This window comes from Ochotona princeps, chromosome 7 (genome assembly GCF_030435755.1).
Source record: "Ochotona princeps isolate mOchPri1 chromosome 7, mOchPri1.hap1, whole genome shotgun sequence".
Lineage (NCBI taxonomy): Eukaryota > Metazoa > Chordata > Mammalia > Lagomorpha > Ochotonidae > Ochotona > Ochotona princeps.
Genome location: NC_080838.1, coordinates 70357338 through 70379880, shown reverse-complemented (window position 1 = coordinate 70379880; position 22543 = coordinate 70357338). Strand labels below are relative to the sequence as shown.

General features: G+C 39.9%; 1 protein-coding gene across 3 annotated transcripts in view; it reads left to right on the top strand.

The window, feature by feature from the left end:
• SLC4A4 (solute carrier family 4 member 4) overlaps positions 1-22543 on the top strand; it is a 336295-nt gene that overhangs the window by 241100 nt on the left and 72652 nt on the right. For all 3 annotated transcript variants that reach the window (XM_004596192.2, XM_058667227.1, XM_058667228.1), the window contains 3 exons: positions 633-807; positions 13009-13142; positions 20116-20387. In XM_004596192.2, coding sequence (XP_004596249.2) covers positions 633-807; positions 13009-13142; positions 20116-20387 — 581 coding nt within the window. The remainder of the gene's footprint in view (positions 1-632; positions 808-13008; positions 13143-20115; positions 20388-22543) is intronic.

The window sequence follows — 22543 nt, the reverse complement described above, 5'->3', positions numbered from 1 at the left end:
CTTAGCTCCTTCCGGTCTTTAGCCCAAAGGCTACTTCTCAGAGGTCTGTTCTGGCCACCAATTCTACACAAATTGGTCTGTTCTGGCTCCTTCAATTCTACACGACCTTCTTCCCAAGTCAGTGCTAGTGTTGTGTGCATTTTATTTACTGATCTTCTTGTTATTTTTTGCTGCCAGCCTCCCAAAAGGAAGCCTCACAAGGACAGAGCTTTGGGAATTGTGTTGTTCACTCTTGTAGCCCCTGCAGTTTCACAGATGCTCAGTAGACAATTGTGGGACTGAATGAGAGTGAAAAGGACACAGTGGTGGGATTTTAAAAAGTCTTATATTTGTAATTGGCTCACGTATTTGAGTTTTATTTTAAGCAAAAATATGTAACCTATACAATTCACTGTCATCTAATGACAAGCTGGCTGATCCTTCAGGGGTATGACTGCTAGTTTGGTGAGTGAGTGAGAGACAGAAACTTGTCTCCTCCCTTTCCTGACTTCATCCTAAATGGTAAACAGCATGCTGCCATTGACCCAAGCATGCCAAGTACAGCTTCCCTGTGGTTTAGTGAGTTACCCCTCCGTTCGTTTGGTAGTACTTCACATTGCGTTTCGTCACGTGCTGGTTCTTTCCATTACTAGGTTCTGCGGTGGACTCATTAAGGACCTCAAGAGGAAAGCACCATTTTTTGCCAGTGATTTTTATGATGCTTTAAACATTCAGGCGCTTTCAGCAATTCTCTTTATTTATCTGGCGACCGTCACGAATGCTATCACTTTCGGAGGCCTGCTTGGGGATGCCACCGACAACATGCAGGTGGGTACGGTTTGGGGGGAGGACACAAATAGTGCAGCCCAGATTGTCCTCCTCACCCCTGCAGCTCAGTGGGAAGCAGATGGCCTTTCCGTTACTCAGCGTGATTTTGTTTCTTTTGCTGGATGCTGCATTTTACTTGCTTCTGGCCTGCTGCTGTGTTTCCAGCATTTTAGTAATTACAAAAATAGCTCGATGAAATCTGGCTTGAGTCACAAGTGGGGAAAAGAAGGGAAGGAAATGAGGAGCTACAATTCTATTTGGGCAAAAGCATATCAGCTGCTTTAATTTTGTGCAGTGCACAAGGTTTAGATACACTGCCTGGAGTGTTCAGACTGGCTCTCTGAAATTTGATGGCTATACTCTTTATGGCAATGCATGCTTAGTTTAATCACACACGTGAGCATATATGAGAGTACTTCAAAAAGTGCATGGAAATGCAATTAAAAGATAAGGCAATCTTGGTGCAAAATATCCTGAAATCTATGCCTGTTTTTGAGAGTGTGCATTTCCCACAAACTTTTAAATAAAGATTTATTTGAAATGCAGAGCTAGAGAGAAAGAGAAGAAATTTTACATTGTTTGGTTCACTCCTTAAATGGCCACAACTGCCAAGCAAAGCCTGGGCCAGGCTGAAGCTAGAAGACAGGGACTCCATCTTGGTCTCTACCATGGGTGGAAGAACCTAAAACCCTTGGGCCATCATCTACCCTGCCATGCATATTAGTGGGAAGCTGGGTGGAAAGCCAAACGGGCAGGATTCGAACTGGTGCTCTGACTGGGATCGCAAATGGTAGCTTGACCTGCTTTGCCACAATGCCAGCTTTTTCAGAAGAACTCCTAGTTTGCCAGATTTTCAAAATATTTTTTTACCCGAATTATCTTTTTTGAAAAAATATTTATTTTGAAAGTTGGAGTTACGAAGAGAGAGGCAGAGAACAGTCTTCATCTGCTGCTTCACTCTCTAAATGGTCTCGGTAGCCAGTGATAAGCTAGGCTGAAACCAGGAGCCAGAAGCTTCATCTGGGTCTCCCACGTGGGTGGCAGAGGTACATACACTTAGTCTGTCTCCTTGTGCTTGTCATAGGCCACAAACAGAGCTGAATCAGAAGTGGGGCATTCGGCACAGGAACTGACACCCATAAGGGATGGTAATGATACACGTGAGGGCTTTACCGGTTGTGCCACAATATTGGCCCCTAAACTTACCTTTTAACTCACTTCTCCATGAACCTTTTGAACTGTCCTCATAAACTCATCCTAGCAATTGCTTTGTTCCGTGTTGGATTTGCATGTCTCCTGGCAGAATATATTTTAATTAATGTAAAGCAAGAGCTGTCTTTCCTATATTGGGACTGCAGGGACTCTGACTTTACTTATTTTGTATGATTAGTTATAACCAGTTTTGAAAGTTACATTGCAGATTGTGTTGCTTTACTTTTGCATCAATAATAACTGAATTTTTGGTGATAGGAAAGATATTTTAGATTCTTTCAATCAACCAGAAAAATATGCACAAAACTACATGTAGTTGATCTAGTCATTAAAAAAATAGACATTTTACAAGGTGCTAAACACAGAGCAGTGAATAAAGCTGACATTTCAAAGAAACCACCTTCAGTCCCTTTTCAAACTATAGTTAATTCTGTGATATTTGTTGGTGCTGCCAACCAGCTCCTTTCTAAAAAGAAATAGTAACTGATTCCAAAGAACTGCTTTTATTTCACCTGTATTCACTCTACTCCGATGCATTCATGTTCTACATTTCTTCCAAAGTGTAAAAATAAGATGGAGACTGTAACAGCTGTGCTGACCCAAGTTAAAAGGGAGAAAGTGTTTAACAATTATGTTCAAGTGCCTTTTTATCTCCTAGCTCTTTATATCAACCCCAAACACTCTGGAGATATCACCCCCAAACACAGAGGCTTGCAGCCACTGTTGTATTTTGAATGGTTTTGGTGGTTGATGAGTTCAGGTGAGTGAGTCTCTGTTCCCTCACACACTTGTAGTCACCTATCAGCTTTGCTCATATGTCTGGATCCTACACAGGCATGTGTGGAACTACAGGAGAGAGAGACTTGCTATATCATAGCTCTTCATGTTACTCTTGTGGGCTTCCTCACCCCGGGGGAGCTGTGAGGACGTCTGAGAGTTGGCTGTCAGTCAGCTATGCTGGTTTCCATGTGGATGTATATGGAGGAATGGTTCACTTAGAAAACATATTTTTATTTTCGATGTGTCGTATTTGCTCATTTTGGGTACATACTGCAGAGTTTAAAAATATTGATCATATACAGTGGATAGATTGGGTAATTATTATCTCCTGTGTTCAGAGCTCATGAGCTCTTTGAATTCATCAAATGGTTTGTGATGCATTGTGAGTCAGGGCCACCCACTGCACCGAGGGACACAAGAGCCTCTTACTGTAGTCGGCTCTGTTTTGGTGCCTTCTGTGCAGCCTACCTTCATTCCCACTCCCCTCCCCTTCTCAGATTCCAGTAATCACTCTCCCAGCTTCAAATATCTTTTGACTTGTACATAAAAGTTAGAACGTATAGTATGCGTGTTTCTGTGTCTGGTCTGTTTCAGTCAGCATAAACTCCAGTGCCATCTATTGTTCTGTAGGTGTCAGGGTTTCATTCTATTTTGAAGGAGGCATGCTATTATCTGATGTTTATATGCATATTTTATAATCTATCTATGTCATGTGTTAAGATCAGATGGTACATTGGTGTATACATATGATGATTCTGTGTGTTGTGTATTAACACGGGTGCTGCAGTGAACATGGGTGCAGGAATTGCTTTGATATGATGGTTTTATTTCCTACAGCTATATACCCAAAAGTCACATTGGTGAGTAATATGCTAGATCTATTATTTTTAATTATTTAGGTAAATCTCCATCCTTTTTCCATAATTATACTAATTTATACTTTATTTTCTTTGAAACTTATCTGGGTATGCATGGTGGAGCTGGCGTTGTGGCACATGGGGTTAAGTCTCTGCGTGTGACATGTGGGCACTGGTAGGTGTCCCAGATAGTCCGCATCTGATCCAGCTTGCCAACTTGCAGTTAAGACAGTTCAGTGTTTTGTGGACTTGGTTCCAAAGTCCAGGCAGTTTCTCAGGTCTGAGGCAGAGGTTGCTTTATTCCTTTGCAAATAGTCATGGAGTGTCTCCTATGTGTCAGAGACTATTTTAAGTTCAGGGGCTGTAGATATGTGACCGAAACAGATCCAAATTTAAATTCTGATGGCATTTACACTCTGTGGTGTTGATGAAAGCAATCTTTCTCTGTTTCCCTGAGAGATAGCGGTAGTGGAGTACGGTGAACTTATTCAGGGGTGCCGTACTCTGGCTTCATCATCCTTTCTACACTGTGGACCAAGGCTAAGCAGAAATCACTGGGCAGTGTAAACTATGTGGCACTTACGGCACATGTCTGCATAAATGTGGCACTCTGTTATTCTCCAAAGCACAGGCAGCTTCAACGAGTCAACAGAGAAGGATGTCCTTGCATTTAAAGGCAGTCAGCTCACAGATACCTCACCTTCATTGTCAGGCTGTAAATAGACATGGATGCTGGGGAAAAACACATTGTGCAAACACAGATGAGCCCTGGCCCTGCTGTTGTGTAACTTGACTCTTCTGCCAGCCTCTGTTGAGGAGGTCTTGCCTGCTTGGAGGCAGGCGTTCACATTAAAGCATCTGTTTCAGAACTTCTATAGATACATCCTCAATATGATGATATTATATGGCAATGTGCAGGCATACAATGAAAGAACATAAAGTGCCTGAAAAAAATGAAGAACAGTTTGTACAATTTGTTTTTAGCACATACTTTTCATGAACTTTTTCAAGATCTTGTTGTATATATTTCAAAAATTTTTTTGCACCAAATAAACTACTTTTAATTCCAATTTCTACAAACTTTTAAAAGTATTTTTATGTGTATATATTTCATATATATATGAAGTATATATATATATATTATATCTATATAACATCATTGGCAGCAGGTGACTTCGGGAACTGTGTATTTCATTTACCATGAAACCATGATAGAAAATAAAGCAATTGAGGCAATGATGGCTCCATTGGCTCCCAAGTATAATCAAATTATAATGCCAACATAGATAGAGCTACACAAATCTCTAACGTGCTGAGCACACTGTCTCCATCAGCCTGCTCTGATAGGACCCTGTGACTTACAAATGGAGACTCATGGATTTCTTGAGGCACTGCGGGCAAGTTTAGCTTGAGCTTCTGGGAGCAAGTGAAGTACTTCTCCAAGAGTGAGCTTTAAATTCATTGGGATCCAACACTGGCTTGTATCTGTTTCTGTTCTTAGAGCTCAGCAACAAAACAGAGGAGCCCGAGCTTTCCCCAGCCTGGAGGCGGTGCTGTGCTGTTGCCCTTTTCAGCAAGTGCTGCCATAAGGGCGCTCTAGTCTCCTTACTATAGTTTCAAGTAAACAAATTCTTCTCAACCCCAGCCTCCTGAAAGCATGGCCCGTATGCAGCTATCCTCCCGTGCTAACTCACTGCATTGCATTTATATTCTTGGTTGCCTAGCAAGTATGCCACTTTATTCATTTGGATATTTCTATTTCAATTGCCAAATGTCAATGTATAAATATATTTCACTAGCATTTATTATGGTCGTGATGTTTTCATTCAAAGTACTCTCTGAATGGATCCATCACCTTAAATTATATTTGTAGATTGCTTGGTCTATGTTCAAGTTACTGATCATACTGTTTGATGCTTTGTGGCAAGTCTTGTGTTGTTTAAAAATTGTTTTTCTTAGCTTTATGGAATACAGAAAAGACTTTTATTTTCAATCTAAATTGTTGATTGTGATGACTAAGCACAGTCTGGAGTGAAGACAGAGAAAAAAAGTAAATTTAACTTTTTTTCTTGGAGTAAATATAATCCTATTTTCACAAACCTTTTAGCAGAAGAATGCAGTTAGATTTTTAGAATTCTGTGAATTTTGTGATATTTTTAGAGTCTTACAGAGAACATTTTAAGGGAACTTGTCTCATAATAAGGCACATTTATAGTTGGCATCTCCAAATTTGATACTTTATTTTAACATACTGCTGTGCTGAGAATATTTAATCAATCTGCTTAAGTTGGAAATGTATCATTTCCTATTCACATATGATATTCCCCAATAATATAGACATTTCTTTATATAGCCCTTAGTATATAATTTATAACAGCAAAGTAAAGTGGAGTGATAATTACAGTATCTTGGGAACCATATAGCTGTTTAGGGTCACCTGAGTATTACAGTTTTGACACTAATAAGTTTTCTCTTTGAGGTCTAAAATGAAAAGTGACATGTTAAGCTGCACTGGAAGGTTGGGTAGGGATAATCTATTGGAATGATACAATTTAGTTACTTTGGAAACAAAAAGAAACAAGCATGTTTAGTGACAGAGTCACAATTATGCATTGCTTGAAGACCATAAGGTTCACTGGATGGTCTTTCTTCTGCAAGGGAACTTTAACTTTAAATGTGCTTTACTTCATGTGCCAATTCTGAAATGAATCTATTTGGTTGGAATTTGTACATGATTTATTTCATTTCAAAGACTTTTGTCTGCTATTTCCTAGATGATTAGAATATGATAGTCACTAACACGGCGATGGGCATTCAGTCTGCAGTGATGCCAGCTTCTAAAATTAGTCTGTGTTGTGATTATTTTGACAATAGTTTTACCTAAATATGGTATAGTTAGGTTCTACAGACAATTCAAACATTCTAGAAGAATCATATAGGAGGTAATTTTGCCTTAAAACTCAATCTAGAAATTAGCAATTTTAGTGTTTCTGTAAGTACCTTTTCTTACAGCTTGCAACGCATGTGTACATAAAGGGATATGTAGTATTTTATGCAAATGAGAACATACATACACACATGGTTCCATAACACTATTTCATGTTTTAACATCATTTTAGTGACTACATCCATTTATATACCTGATGAAAGGGTGCAGTTCATTAATCAATATCTAATTAGGGGGGTTTCCATTATGTTAAATTTTTTTCATTTAAAAACAAGGCGGTGAGGATTAAATATGTTTTTATTCTTTCTGATTACCTCCATAGGGAAAGCTCCTAACAGAATGATTGTAGGATATTCTTGTTTTATTTTTAAGTTTTGTTTCAAGGTACCCTCTATAAAGGTTATTCCAATTTATATTTCTATCAGCAATGGACAAAAGCATGCACTTTGAAAAAAATTGGAAAGACACAGTTTAGTCCTGTATTGTCATTTTTGTGGGTTGAAAAATAATAGCTCATTTATGCTTAATCCATATTTCTTTAGTTGTTATTGTGATTAAGTTTCTTTCTAAGTCTTTAATGACAACCTAATTTTATTACATTGTGTTGCTTAGTGTATTTTTGTTCGATGTTTTCTTTATTGACTTGTAAGAACTCTTTGTAGAAGAAACATTACAAAAATCTATTTCCAAATATATCTTTTAACCTTACTTATGATTTCTTCTGCTGTACAGATTTTAATTAATTTTTTCTGTGGTAAATGCTTCGATTTTTTATGATTACTTACTTTCATGATGTATTTAAAGGGGCTTTCCCTACCCCAAGATTAGACAAATATTTACCCACATATTTTAGTTCTTTTGTGTTTTCATTAAAATTTTTTATCCATCTGGAATTGATTTTTGTGTAAGGTTACACTGGCACTTGATGTTTCCAATGATCTAAATACATATACACAGCTCTTCAAACAAACAAAACCATTGTGAGGCATCTTGTCTTGTCTATCTGATCTTCTAGAGTTCAAGTTGAAGCTCTTCTGGTAAGGATCTCCTACTGCTCTTCAAGCAGTGAGATCATTTGTCTTTCAAGTCTTCGCTTTCCTTCAGTTCCTGCTGGACCTTGCAGACAGGAGTCCTACTTCTAAGGGCACAGTACTTCGTGCACAGTCGATGGCAGTGAGGGCTGGACAGCCCTGATCCCTCGGGACCGAAATCACCGATTATAGGTGGGACTACGGGTGAAGTAAAAAAGGAAGGTTGTGTATCCAGTCTCTTTTTCAGCATCGGTAAATGACCTCTGCAGCCGATCCTGAATGCTGTTTTGAAGGAAGGGGAGGCTAGCCTGAGTGCCCCACAACAATCACCTGGGGAATTTGGAGGACTAATCCTGAATTGTTCAAGTTGGAGATAAAGCATAATTTTTTTTTCCTTTTACTAATTTTCTCAGCTATTCTCATGTAACTCAGTTTCATTTAGGTACCAGCACCTTTCCTGTAACTTAACCTAGGTTATGGGCCTGCTTTCAAAACTCAAGCAGCGGAGTCAGCCAGATGTGCCACTACTCACATACCTACAGTGTCAGGATACACTTATACAGCAGAATGATGGACTCAGGACTGTATGTGAAGCATTACACATTGTAATATTAAAGGAGAATTCAGCGGGGGGAGGGGACTGGTAAGAGGAAGGGGGAATTCAAAGCCTATGGAACTGTATCATAAGATAATTTTTTAAAAACATTTTACAGAGGGGAGGAGAGACAGAGAGGAAGATCTTCCATCCGATGATTCACTCCCCAAGTGAGCGGCAACGGCCGGTGCGTGCCAATCCGATGCCGGGAACCAGGAACCTCTTCCAGGTCTCCCACACAGGTGCAGGGTCCCAATGCATTGGGCCGTCCTTGACTGCTTTCCCAGGCCACAAGCAGGGAGCTGGATGGGAAGTGGAGCTGCTGGGATTAGAACCGGCGCCCATATGGGATCCTGGGGCATTCAAGGCGAGGACTTTAGCCGCTAGGCCACGCCGCCGGGCCCAAGATAATTTTTTTTAAAAAAAAGAAGAAGAAAATAAAAACAAAGAAACAAAAACTCAGGCAGGTGGTTTGGATCTGAGCGCCTCTTTCCCAAGGCGTCAGTCTGCCTTATTTTTCTTGGCTAAATTTAGATTCAGAGGCTCATCTAGAGAAATTTAATTTAATTTTTAAGCATTCTGTACAGTTCATGTAAATGAACATCAGCTTGGGATGATTTCTTTTTGAATCTAGAAACAAAATATTTAAAGCCTGAAACATATCAAAAATGTTCATGCCTACTTTCTCATTAAATGCCACCGGGATATTATATTATCTAAGTATTACTAGGTTGAAGATTATCCAGATAATGTAAAAACCTTGTGTGTTCTCCTGTGATATTGTATCAGTTTTCTTTTTAGCTTTAATTTTTCCTGTATTATTGTCACCCAGTCTTCCCAAATAGGATTATATTTATGAGTCAAACAGTAAAGTCCTTAATAAAAAGGACATAAAATAGGAGTCATTCTTAAGTATTCTATGATATAGTAAATTGCAGTGAAGTCATTGTGTACAGCTGACAGTTTTAATTTGCAATGTTTATGCTCTTGAATGTGCTTACTTTGCATCGTGAGTGTAGCAGGAGGAAATGGTAGTCCATAGGTCCCTTGTCACAGGTAGCTCCAAGACACACAAGGGGGTGTTAGGAACCATGCTTCATGTCTGGCTTTTGTTTGCTTTAAAATATGGTCTAATGTCTTTTATGTTTGATTTTGCTTCTCTGGGACTTGCCCTCATTTTTTTGGAGTATGTAGTTTCATAAAGCAAATCAATCTTTATTTTCATTTCATACCCTTCTGCAAGTGGAAGACTCGGAAGTGGTAGGAGATATGGATTTTGACTCTGCTACAATAAAACGTAACGAACAACTGTGTGTAGAATCATAGATTTCTTTTTTATATATATCCCCAACATGCATACATCTTTATTAAATTTCTTTTTCATTTTAATTTCTCATGATGCATTTCCATAGGCTCAGAAATTTCCCCTCTCACCATCGCCAGTGTTTAGTAACACAAGCAAGGAAACGAGAAGCTGTCAGGGGCCACTGTGCCACGCTTTGAGGCTCCCTGTTGGCTGAGAATTTGCTGTGGGAGCAGTGCAGGCCTGCAGAGCCTTGCCCCTCTCTTTGAGCACCGATCAGCATTTACTTCCATTCTGTTTTGCCTTCCATTTTGACTCTATGAGGCACAGAAAAGCTGGGAATGTGTTCATTGCGGAGGGAATAGTGCAGTGGTGAAGTCAGCAGTGGTGAGGTGACATGCCCAAGGCCATCAGCTCTCTGGTGGCAGAATGAAGCTAGACGTTGGATTTCTAAACTGCCAATGATGTGCTTTTGTCACTCTTCCCCAAGTGTGTGTCACCTCATGAGCAGTGAAATGAAATACCAGCCCATTCCAAATGTGACACTGTGTGGCTCCTGATTCCACCCCAGCTCAGGACTCAGCCACGTGAGTGGAGGTTTGTTCTAGGAGATCAGGTGCAAAAGTGTCTCTGAGTTATGACTGCCAAAAATATTTACAACAACACTTTAGTTTTCTTTTTTTATATTGGTAAGTATTTTTTATAAATCAAAAGTCATTTCTGATAGTTCATCCAATACATTGCTTTAAACCCTACGGTTAAAGTTGTTGTGTAAGATTTTTTTTAACATTTTCTGTATTATGAAGAGGAACATGCCAAAACATAGTGAGAATAGTTCTTTTTTCAGAAAAGCTGGAAGCGTCTCTAATTTTAAGCAAGTTTCCAGTGAAATGTGTATAATAAATCACCTGTCTCTATTTCAAAATTGTCAGCCACAGAATGGAAACTGTAGCACTTACCAAAGGTTCAAGTACTGAAATAAAAATAATCTGCTTTTAACAGTCACGTGGTGTTCATAAATCAAAGCTGTTTTCTGGAAGAAATTGGTTGCTATCTTTGCTGAATGAACAACAAAGGCTGTTGGGCTCTGATAAGTGGAACCCAGGGCATCGTTTAGACATGTCCGCCTCCGTTTCTTCAGCATTAATGGAGTGCCTGCACAGCACATGGAAGGACAGTAGCAGAGAAGGACAGAGGAAGAAGTGACCGGGCAACACTGGGAGACCCTGTTTGTGCCTTCCCAGAGATTAATGGCAATGCCAAATCAAGTCAAGTGTACTGGATCTTGTGTATCCCTTCTTTCTTCCTTTACGGCCTCTTCTACCCCATCTGTGCTATGTTCTGATCCTGTGGGAGTGGTGAAGAAGAGATGTTTCTGAGGGCTCTGCTATCTTTGCCTATCACATGCACAGAGCAAGGCTTATTCTGACACATAGAAGGACTTTCAAGCCCCTAGATTCTGACGTTATGCATACCGTAAGTCAAGAACAAAACTAAACAAAACCCATGGTACACATGAGGTGAAAATCTGTGTACCCAACTGAGTGGCAGGCTGAGGTGCACCCTTCATGCTTGCCAACAGGGAGATATGGTTGTCAGCCACATCTACCACAGACCTGCTGAGCCGCACTTGGTGTGACTTCATTCCTAACAACAAATCCCCTGGGCACAGAGGAATCTTTACTGTCCTCTCTGCGTGAATGCATCTTGGTTCTGCCAGCCTTGTTTGTTTTCTAATCTCTTCCTATGAGAAGGATGAACTGGCTGCTTGAGATGATGCCTTCAGTTGTACATTGGGACTTATGTCCACACAAGTGGGAAACCTTTCTCAGACCCTCCCAGGAGCCAGCCTTCAAACCTGGATGGACTTCTCTGTGAGCAGCATTTGTTCTGGATTTGTGTGGATTGGGTTTACTTGCCACAGCAGAAGTCCCTTGTCACTTCATTCATCAAGCCTTGTTTCTTACTCATGTTCACTCTTATTCCAATATCAATTAGTCCTACTCCCAAGTATTTCTATCTCTTTCTGGATTGAACTCTACTGTTAATTAAAGTCAAGATGTGCTACTGCTAATATTCTAAGGAGAATGTTGCTGGCTCTAAAGCCATGCAAAAATATTTTGAGCAATTCTTCCAATTAAGGTTTCTTGGAATTGTTTTTATTTTTTTTTCTGTAGGGATGGCACTTAATGTTTTAAGTACTCTAAATTGATGTTAAAAGCCAACATCTTCATAATCTTTTCACGAAAGTTTCCTCTAAAAATAAATGAATGAGAAGTTGCTGGACAACTTTTGGGACAGAAGAAAGAGGGGCTTAGTGACAGTGAATGAGCTGAACGGAGTCGGAGATGACAGGGTACCTCATATTCCCCGCAAGCTCACTCTACTCCAAGTCAGAGGTGGTTTATAGTAAGAGCCTTATTTTATGTGATGCAAATCATACTTCTCAGATCAAGTAATTTATTATTTAACTGAAAGGGGACGTTTTCCTATATAATTTTTAGTATATACACAGATACGATGTAAATTTGCTTTACCGCATAATCTACCACTGTTTATGATTATGTTCTTGAATCCATAGAATCGCTTCACATGCTCACTTGAAAATGTTTTAGTTTCCAAGCTTTAATGTTCAGATTATATGTAGCTGAAGGGTCTCTATCATTGAAATATATCTAACAATCTTACCTTGGTAAAAATATTTTGAATTTTCAAAAAGATCTTTTTATAAATACACATGTGTCTTTTTCCCCACTGAAGTTTGAAATAATGAAAAAAATGTATGAACCAGGCTAGTTTGTCACCTCCAAATGTGTTAGTCCACAATGAAGTGATTCGGGAAGTAACTTTTTGTAGGTTCATGATGCTTCATGCTATGTATTTCCTTGTTCTTGTTCCAAAACTTTGACTTCCAGACATGAAGCTACAAGGAAATGTGGCCGCAAAAGCTCAACTGTTATGACCCTGAGCCTTTGTTTTCCTTGTAGATGAAGTCAGTGAATACTGTCATGTGAGTTCACAGTGGACAGTGAATGTGCAGTAGAAGCTTGTTGAGGTGAAACTGCAGAGTTGGAGGGCCAAACACCTATTTGGTCATAACCTTTTTCATAACCTTTTCTCTAGGAGAAACAAAGAGTTTTGTGTGTAAAATATAGCTCTTTTTGAGTGCCTCCTTTAAAGTAAAATCAGGTTAAAGCAAACATCAAAGGTAGTTACAAGGAGAAAAGCCACATGTTTCTTCAACACGTGGCAAGTTGGCAGAGTTGCCTCCTGGACAGAAGCATTAATTGGTATGTTTTTGTGAGAATCAGCGCCACCTTTTTCCATCCATATAACATTGACGTTCTTTGGAGCAATCCAGTCATTGGAATAGAAAAGAGTGAAATACTTGGTGTCTGTCTTCCTCCTGCTTGTAATGTTTGGTGAGGTCCTCCTAACAGCATACTGATGAACACCTGTGTTTTCCTTCTTTTCAGGGCGTGCTGGAGAGTTTCCTGGGTACCGCAGTCTCAGGAGCCATCTTTTGCCTTTTTGCTGGTCAACCACTCACCATTTTGAGCAGCACAGGACCTGTCCTTGTTTTCGAGAGGCTTCTGTTTAATTTCAGCAAGTACGTATGGAAACATCTAATCATACAATAGAATTGGGTTGTAGAACATTCGTCATCTAGCTAGAGCACAGAATGGCAGTTTGGTGGGTCCAACAATTAGTACTGCAATGATTGGAGTTGGAAGTCCTTTTACAATAGATACTAATACTCATTTTAGATCTGATTCAGTGGGAACCCATATGTTCTATTTCTCCTTGCTCCTTCCCCAATTTTCATTGTCTTGCTTTCTGTCCTTCAGCTGACCGCAGTGGTTTACAAATAGGCTGTTTCTTCCCCCTGGCTTTTTACTGCTTTCCTCATTGTTTCTGCTGTCTGATGGTGACTATCCCAGAAGACTTTAGTCCATGTTAGCAGTTTCCTCTACCTGGCAATAGGTTACACCAAACTCCAGCAACCCTATTGCTCATTGACCTTCTCAAACCTCAAGTTAATAATGACTTTCTCTCCTCTGCACTGTTTCTTACTTACTTGTTACACCTTTGTAAACAGCTCATTTACCAAGACGTGTCAACAAGTTTGTGGATAGAAGCCGGTGTGGGATACTGGTTTGTGTCCCAGCTATTCCACTTACAATCCAGGACCCTGCTTATGGCCTGGACATGAAATGGGGTATGGCTCAATTTCTTGGGTCCCTACATCCACATAGGAGACCTGGAAGTTCTTGGCTCCTGACTTTGGATTGGCTCAGCTCTGTCGGTTGCGGCCATTTGGGGAATGAACCAGTAGATGAAAGACCTCTGTCTCTGTCTAGCCTATCTATGTAGAATTGTCCTTTAAAAAAAAAACAGATTAAAAAAAAAGTTTGTGGACAAATAGAATTAAAAGGTAAATTTGTTTCAGTGCAAAAAAAATTGAAATTAATGCCTATGGGAGTCTTCAAAAAAATCCATGGACACACATGTTATTAGAAAACTGCATGGATTTCAAAATTTCAGTATCATCTTTTAAGTCCATTTTCCACAAAATTTCTGACATTCTCTTCTTTTAAGTTCTCAGAATCCATTTGAAAATGTCATCTTTTTCTAGCCATGATCTTGAGTGATGGACTAACAAAATGAAATTTCTTAATCTAAGGTCACATGGTTAATTAATGAATAATAGAAGCTTTTGACTCAGTCTATGGCTTCTAACCCTAACTCTTACATAAAGAGCTTTTGAGATTCAAAATAATAGCTAATGCTGACAGAGCACTGTACTCAGTTGTCCAAGCTGCCAAGCTGTTAACTCGTTTACTAGCAAAACAGCTTAATTCGTTCTTGTAGCCATCCTGGAAGGTGGGGGTGTACCTTGTTTTGTATATGAGAAAGCAGGCAGGTAGTTATGAGGGTTGCCCGATGTTACATTCTCAGTCTTTGTTAGGTGTAAGCCTCGAATTCCTGCTTTCTGACGCCAGGTCCCATGTCTTTTAAGGTTTCATTAGAAATGCTAATGTATATGAGAATTATGATATCAGTGTTTTCTTTTTTTTTTTAAAGATTTATTCATTTTATTACAGCCAGATATACACAGAGGAGGAGAGACAGAGAGGAAGATCTTCCGTCCGATGATTCACTCCCCAAGTGAGCCGCAACGGGCCGGTGCTGCACCAATTTGAAGCCAGGAACCTGGAACATCTTCCGGGTCTCCCACGCGGGTGCAGTGTCCCAATGCATTGGGCCGTCCTCGACTGCTTTCCCAGGCCACAAGCAGGGAGCTGGATGGGAAGTGGAGCTGCCGGGATTAGAACTGGCGCCCATATCGGATCCCGGGGCGTTCAAGGCAAGGACTTTAGCTGCTAGGCCACGCCGCCGGGCCCATCAGTGTTTTCTTTTTAAAATAGATGGAACACTTTAAGAAGGAGAGAATTGATACTAAGTGAATTATCAATGTAGTTGCATTAGCAGGCAAATAGATTAGAAACCAAATAGGATATTCTGGTCTCCTTCTAATGTACTTGATGCCTCTAAGAGAATTATCTTCCTGGATTAAACATATTATATTGTTGTGTTGCTATATATGGGACTTTGATGTTATAACTTCCACTATTTACATAATTTTCATGGTTTCAAGGGCCCTTATTTAGCCTCTGCAACTATGTGTATTATCAAAAATGATCCCAAGATAGAGGAGGGAAATGAGGATTTAAAGCCGTTTTTTTAAAGATAGGGTTAAGAACATCAGCAGGAGTCTTGAGAATTTGACGTTCCACATTTTAAGCAGTGCTGTGAGTTTTCCTTAGGCCGTTATTATAAATCCGTCCTCCATCGTAATTCTCAGAAAAAAGCATTGGAAAGAATTTTGTTCATGTTAGTTTATAGAAAGAGTCAAACAGTTTTTATATGTTTAAGAAAACCTTGTGTGAGACAAGAAAGCCTTTGTGGAAAGATTAAACAAGCATGTCCTATAAACAGGAACAAACATGCACAGCCTTTGCAGAAAGATTTATTGGATGAAATGTGATCAGAGCCTTAATATACAGAAAATGTTTGCATTCTGGTCTGCTTCCAATAGTTGTGAGATAGAGATTATTTCTTTTCACTAAGCAAGTTCCCTTCCCGCTTTGCCTTCTGTTGCACCGTAGCTGGTAACGTAACAGTTTCCAAGTGGTTTATTTGAGAACAGTTGTGAGGCAATGAGAACCGTTTGAGAAGCTGTGCTAGAGATCGTCACTAAGGACGATGTGGAATCCATGATTTTCTGTACAGTGCTGTGTCATTTGCATGTGCTGCAGCAGGTGTGCTAATATTTTGTCCTGATACAGAAAGTGTAAATCACAAAGGGTGCTTTCTCAATTTCTGGTCCTGATGGATGCTCCATGAGAAAAAGCTTTTGTAATCCCTGGAAGTCAGGGGTGAGCTGAATATTATAACCCCTCTTGTTCATTCACTGAACACTTCAACACACCAAGGCACCTGAAAGGCCTTAGATAAGGAAACTGTGTAATGTTTGTCTTGCCCAGATATCCCCAGCATAGTTCACTGTTTTTGGAGAAACAGGTAAAGTGTATTGTGTGGTTAGTGTCCTCATTACGGATAATGACTGTATTCCTATTTTTGCTATGAATATCACTTTTTAAAATCAAGTGCTGTTGTCTTTAGTGATTTTATTTTGGGTTATTCTATTGGACTACTCTGGGAGTTTTTATCTTTTGAGTGGCTATTTTGGTAGATTGTTTAGGTTTTAAGATTTAGTTTTATATATACAATTTTTGCTCTGTACCCAGACTGATGGTGTTCCTAACCATCAACTAGTTAATGGTTTTTCAATACATTCCATAGTATAAAAACCAATTCTCTAACAACCAAATCCACAATACTTTAATTCCCATCTTGCTAGGGAAGCAAGGCAAGGTAAAACATTCTGTTGGCTCAGACATTGTAAGACTATATTTCTTCCTTCTTATTTTAACTGTATTTCCTCACTTTTATTTTGACACTGATTTAATGTATAAGTTAAATTATCTCAAATTCCTAGGACCAGGTTATTTTTTTTTTATTTTTCCTATGCCTCACTTACTTTATAAAGACATGTCCAGGATTGAAGAGTGGGGTTCTAGATGTAGAATAAACTGGAAAAGGATGGTGAAACTGTCTTCAGACAGATCCTAGAAAATCTGAGGATGTGTTAATGCCTTCGTGCTTTGACAGTGTGTCCCATTTCATGTCATTTGCTGAGAAGAAGTGAACAAAGGACACAGATGTAATACTCACCCTGTCTTGAGCCAAATGCAAATACTGCAGGGATCTCATGGGGTAATTTTTAAAAGGAACAATCCAAGAGTCAATAGATTTCTGGTCCAACTTTGCCATTAAAACCTTGAGGCTGGATAAGTGAGTCAACTTCCACTGGCTTGGTGTCTTCATCTATGATATGTACAATTGGTGTGTACATTAGAGTTGTTCCAGAGAAACAGAATCAATCAGAAGCATATATAGAAAGAGATTTATCATGGAGACTTGACTCACAGTATTATGGAGGCGCACAAGTCCAAGTTCTGCAGGACCATCTGGCAGGCTGCAGATCCAGAAGAACCAGTCCTGCAGCTGGAATGTAGTTTGTCTGCTGTAGGGCCAGGAAGAGCTGGGTGGCAGCTGAAATTCAGGGGCCATCAGATGCAGAGGTGTCTATGTCCAGACCAGTTTATAGTGCTCAGGTCTTTGACTATAGAAAGAGGCTCATCCTTATTACAGAGAACAATCTGCTCTACTCCAAACCCAGCTGTTTGAATGTTAAGCTTGTACAATGGGATGTTAAGCTTGCTAGGCATCTTGGAGGCCAGGCAAGTAGACCCAGAAGTAAACATTTTAAATGCAAGGGACTTCCAACTGTAGAATTCTAAAAGTAAAATTTTCAGTTTACACCAAGATTCCTCTTCTCATTTCGTGTGTTAGATCACAGGCCAATGCAGTAACTTTCTCAGGTAAGTCTTAGTCTAGAGTCAGGCGTTCATTCATGGAGATACTGTGCTAGGTAGAGTTGGATTTTTTTCTGGGAGCAGTGGGAAATCTCTGAAACGTTTCAAGCAGAGGCATCTAATTTGTAATTTCAAATATAATTTTTGCTGTGGTTTAGAAAATGGTTTTGAGGAGGGCAGACATAGATATAATCAAAGATGTGCACATTCTTTTTCTTAGATGTTTATTTCTTTGAAAGATACTATGACAGAAAGAGAGACTGAGAAAGATATCTTCCACTTGCTGGTTCAGTGCTCCAATGACTGCAGCATTCAGCCCTGGGCCAGTGCTAAGCCAGGAGCCAAGAACTCCATCCAGGTCTCCCACACAGGTGTCAGGGTCCCGTATAGGTGGCAGAAGCCCAAGTATGTATTGGCTTCCTCTACTGCTTTCCCAGGCACCTTATGGTCGCTGCATAGCAGCAGAGCAGCTGAAACTCAGACCAGCATTCAGATATGGGTTTCCTGTGTCTCAACCAGTTGCTTAATCCATTGTACCACAACAGATAAGATAACTTATCCCATAGAGACTTACTGGTAGCCCAGACTTAGTCGGTATTAGGATGAACGGATGATGCCCTTGGGAGCATAATAAAATAATCCCTAGGAGTGAACATTTAGTCATGGTTACAACACTGCTTCAGAAAGCCACATCCCAAAACAGTGTTTGTATTTGAGTGCTGACCCCATTCAAGTTCAAGCTTCCTGTTAACATACTGCCTGAGAGACAGCAGGGACTGGCTAAAGCAGCTGGATCCTTGCTGTCCATATTGGAGGCCTGGAGTAAGTTCCCTGCTCCCAGCTTCAGCCTATCACAGCCCTGGCTGTTACAGGCATATGGACATTAAACTCGTGTTTGCCTTTCTCTTTGCATCTCTCTATCTCTAACAAATAAATAAATATGTGAATTCTAAGAAGTTATCAGGAGCCTGTTCTCTGAAAGCAAGGCTCAGGACGTCAAGATGCACAATCCTTGTTTTATTTCTTTGTCTCTTATGAGAAATGTTCAGTTTCAAAATTTTATTGAGAGGCAGATAAATGTAGATACAGAGAGAAAGATCATCCATCCTCTGGTTCTCTTCCCAAATGGCTGCAGTGACCAGAGCTTAGCTGATCCAAAGCTAGGATCCAAGAAATTCTTCTGGATCTCCCACCTGGGTGTGGGGGCCCAAGGACTTGTGCTATGCTCTGCAACCCTCCCACGCTGCTACCCTCCATGCCATGAGTGGGGAGCTTGTGAAGTGGAGCAGATGATACTTGGAGTGGTGTCCACACGGTTTGCTGCACAGCAGACAGAAGCTATACTCTGGTGCTGCCCCAAAATGTCAGCTTATTCATTTTTTAATCACTAAAAAATACTCCCCATTTGACCTATCTTTTCCAAGCTGTGGATCTTGAAATACTTACAAGAAATAGGAAGGGAATGGAAAGAAACCTCAGTTTCCTTTTGTGGAGGAGCTCCATTCGAGGTCTGCTGGGGGACATGTGCAGACAGGAAACAGAGTCATAGGATGCAGGTGGCAACTCGCAATGCTGCAAGGACCTGGCCGCAGCCTGGTCATGCGGCCCGTACTGATCTGAAAACAGCCATCTTTCTCATCCTATCCACTCCTGTTGCCATTCTGAACACAGAATGTACCACCTCATCCCACAGCATTTATGAATGATTCTTTTCATCTTCCTAAGTTCCTTGAGTTCTTTCTTGCTGCAACTGCATCGATTCCTTAGAATCATTCTTCTGAGACATTATCCCTTTACAGTGTGGCCACATGTATCATTTTGTTTCCATCAGCAAACTGCAGTGACTTGAGGAAATACAATGCACTGATCTTAGTGTTTTTGTTAACCAGTAAATTTCACTTTTAATTGAATATACACTGGTGATTATGTTATCATTTCAAATTGTTTTTTTTTAAAGATTTATTCATTTTATTACAGCCAGATATACACAGAGGAGGAGAGACAGAGAGGAAGATCTTCCGTCCGATGATTCACTCCCCAAGTGAGCGGCAACGGCCGGTGCGCGCCAATCCGATGCCGGGAACCTGGAACCTCTTCCGGGTCTCCCACGCGGGTGCAGGGTCCCAATGCATTGGGCCGTCCTCAACGGCCTTCCCAGGCCACAAGCAGGGAGCTGGATGGGAAGTGGAGCTGCTGGGATTAGAACTGGCGCCCATATGGGATCCCGGGGCTTTCAAGGCAAGGACTTTAGCTGCTTGGCCACGCCGCCGGGCCCCATTTCAAATTGTTTTTAAACTTTGTGAATTCCAGAATCATAATTTTTGGGTAAAGGAAATAATGAATTATTCACTTGCAGATGGTATAACTACATTTCATGTGTTTGTCTCAAAATTCTGGATTTATTTCTCTTTGATATAGTGATAATATGAAACTAAATCCTTAATACTTTGTGGATAAACTGAAGCTTCATATCTAGTGCATAAAAATGATCTTGTATTTTTCTATCATTACTTATTAGTTTTATCTGATTATTTAGTTTCATTGAGGAGACATCTAGGTATCTTTCTTTCTTCTTTCCAGGGACAATGATTTTGACTACTTGGAGTTTCGCCTTTGGATTGGCCTGTGGTCAGCCTTCCTGTGTCTAATTTTGGTAGCCACCGATGCCAGCTTCTTGGTTCAATACTTTACCCGTTTCACCGAAGAGGGATTCTCATCTCTGATCAGCTTCATCTTTATCTACGATGCTTTCAAGAAGATGATCAAGTTGGCCGATTATTACCCCATCAACTCTGACTTCAAAGTGGGCTACAACACCATCTTTTCCTGTGTCTGCATCCCACCAGGTCCAGGTGAGGCTTCTACGCTTGGGGTTTGCACTTGCTGTGTCTGGCTTTGTGATCACAGATTTTCAACACATTCTTAGAACACTGAGGAAACAGTCTTATTTTATGTTTTCTGAACAATTGCCCTTCTGAGTTTAAAGTCTGAGGTGTAAAAATAACATGATCCAATCAGGAAGTGATATCAAGAGCTATAGAAGAAACATAGCTCAATACTGGAACTACAGTATTCACAAAGAATTAATGTGTCTTATCAATGTTTGTCGTGGATGTAAAAGACCATGGACACATATTAGTAGGTATGAAGACTGGAAAAACCTGAGCCTCTGAACATATATTTCTCTATTATTCCTGGAAGAATCTTCTCATTTAGGTAAACCTCAAAGGAAATATTTCAAGTATATAGGAATAGAAGAATTTGAAGCATGCTGTGAAAAAAACAGATAGGGACAAGGTAGGTAGATATCTTAATAATGGCAATAAAAAAGAAAGGAAAGGAGATACAGAAACAAAATAGATGCTGTTATGTTCAGGCATAGAGTTATATTGTAGAGTCAGAAAAACATGAAAATAAAAGTAACTTCTGGACAAAGGATGAGATTATAAATGTCCACTAGTTTAATGCTCATTTTGCTCAATACTAATCAACATTGGGACTTTAATAGAAAGGTGTTCAACCTGGTCTTGACAGTGGTTTCTTGGAAGAATTCATGATCAATGTATAATATTGGAGAAATTTGGAAAAATGATTCACTAAGGAAAATTGCTTTATATCGTTCGTGGAGTAAGGGGTAGATGTCTGCATCAGAGAATTAAAGGACACTAATAGTAGAGATCCAAACTTACGCAACTGCCTATGGGTCAGAGTTCCTTAAAATAGAAAGTTTATATAATTACAAATGCTTGTGAGAAACCAGAATTAAAGGAGGTTTTATTTTTCGGTGGGGAGGGTAGAAAAACTTTTGAAATCCACGTATACACAGAGTCTTCAAAAAGCTCACCAAACTATATATAAATTTCAGATTTTTTTCTTTACAGCACAGTAAACTCTTAATACCATTTCCCATTAACTTTCCTTGTATAATCCATGCTTTTTGGCTAATGTTTATAGTATCAGAATCACAGAGATATTATGAGATTGGCGTAAAACTAGCCTAAATGTGGGACACATTTGTGTCCTATCTATGTAGATAGTCTTAGAAAATAAAAATTTTTAAAGATTTATTTTATTTGATTTGATTGGAAATTCAGATTTACAGAGAGAAGGAGAGACAGAAAGATCTGTGTGCTGGCTTACTCCCCAAATGGCCACAATGGCCAGAGTTATGCTGACCCAAAGCTGGGACCCAGGGTCTTCTTCTGGGTCTCCCACATGGATGCAGGGTCTCAAGGTTTGGAGCTTTCTCTACTGCTTTCTCAGGCTACAGATAGGGAGCTGGATGGGAAATGGAGTAGCTTGGACACGAATTGTTGCCTGTATGGAATCCTGGCACAATAATGGTGAGGATTTAGCCACTAGGCCATTGCACTGGGACTAGAAAAAAATCTTTAATATTTACAGTTAAATATTTAATAAGCAAACATGTTAACATTATAGACTAGGTGAAAAATACATATACATTAAAAAGCCAGATGCTACAAAGAATCTGGCCTATGGCAGGCTGCATCAAGTGTTTGCTTGGTCACCTGGGAGATGTGACACATTGTTCTGTGCCATTTGCCAAGTTGGAGACACCAGTTGTGTTTTTCATGCTGAGAGAAGGGGGAACACAGTCTTCCTCAGATTGGGTCAGTTGACAATGCTGATGAAAATATAGGATGTTACTGGGGTTGATTTGGTCTTACTTAACAAAATTAATACACATTAAAAATAAAATCCATGTTTAAATTGACTGAAGTTTTAAAGAATTTGTTTCGTTTCATCTTATGTCGAAATCAGAGAAAGAGACTGAAGAGAAGGAACAGAGATCTCTTCCATCCCCGGAGTCCACAGTGTAACCTGCCTTGTAGGGTGCACATTAGTGGGAAACTGGAACTGGAAGCAGAGCCCAAGCTCACACCCAGCCAGGCACTGTGATATGGGATGATGGTCTCTGAAACGTGCTCACTCCCAAACCCATGCTTAAGAAGAAAGCAGAGAAGGAGTCTATACTGCAAAGATTCAG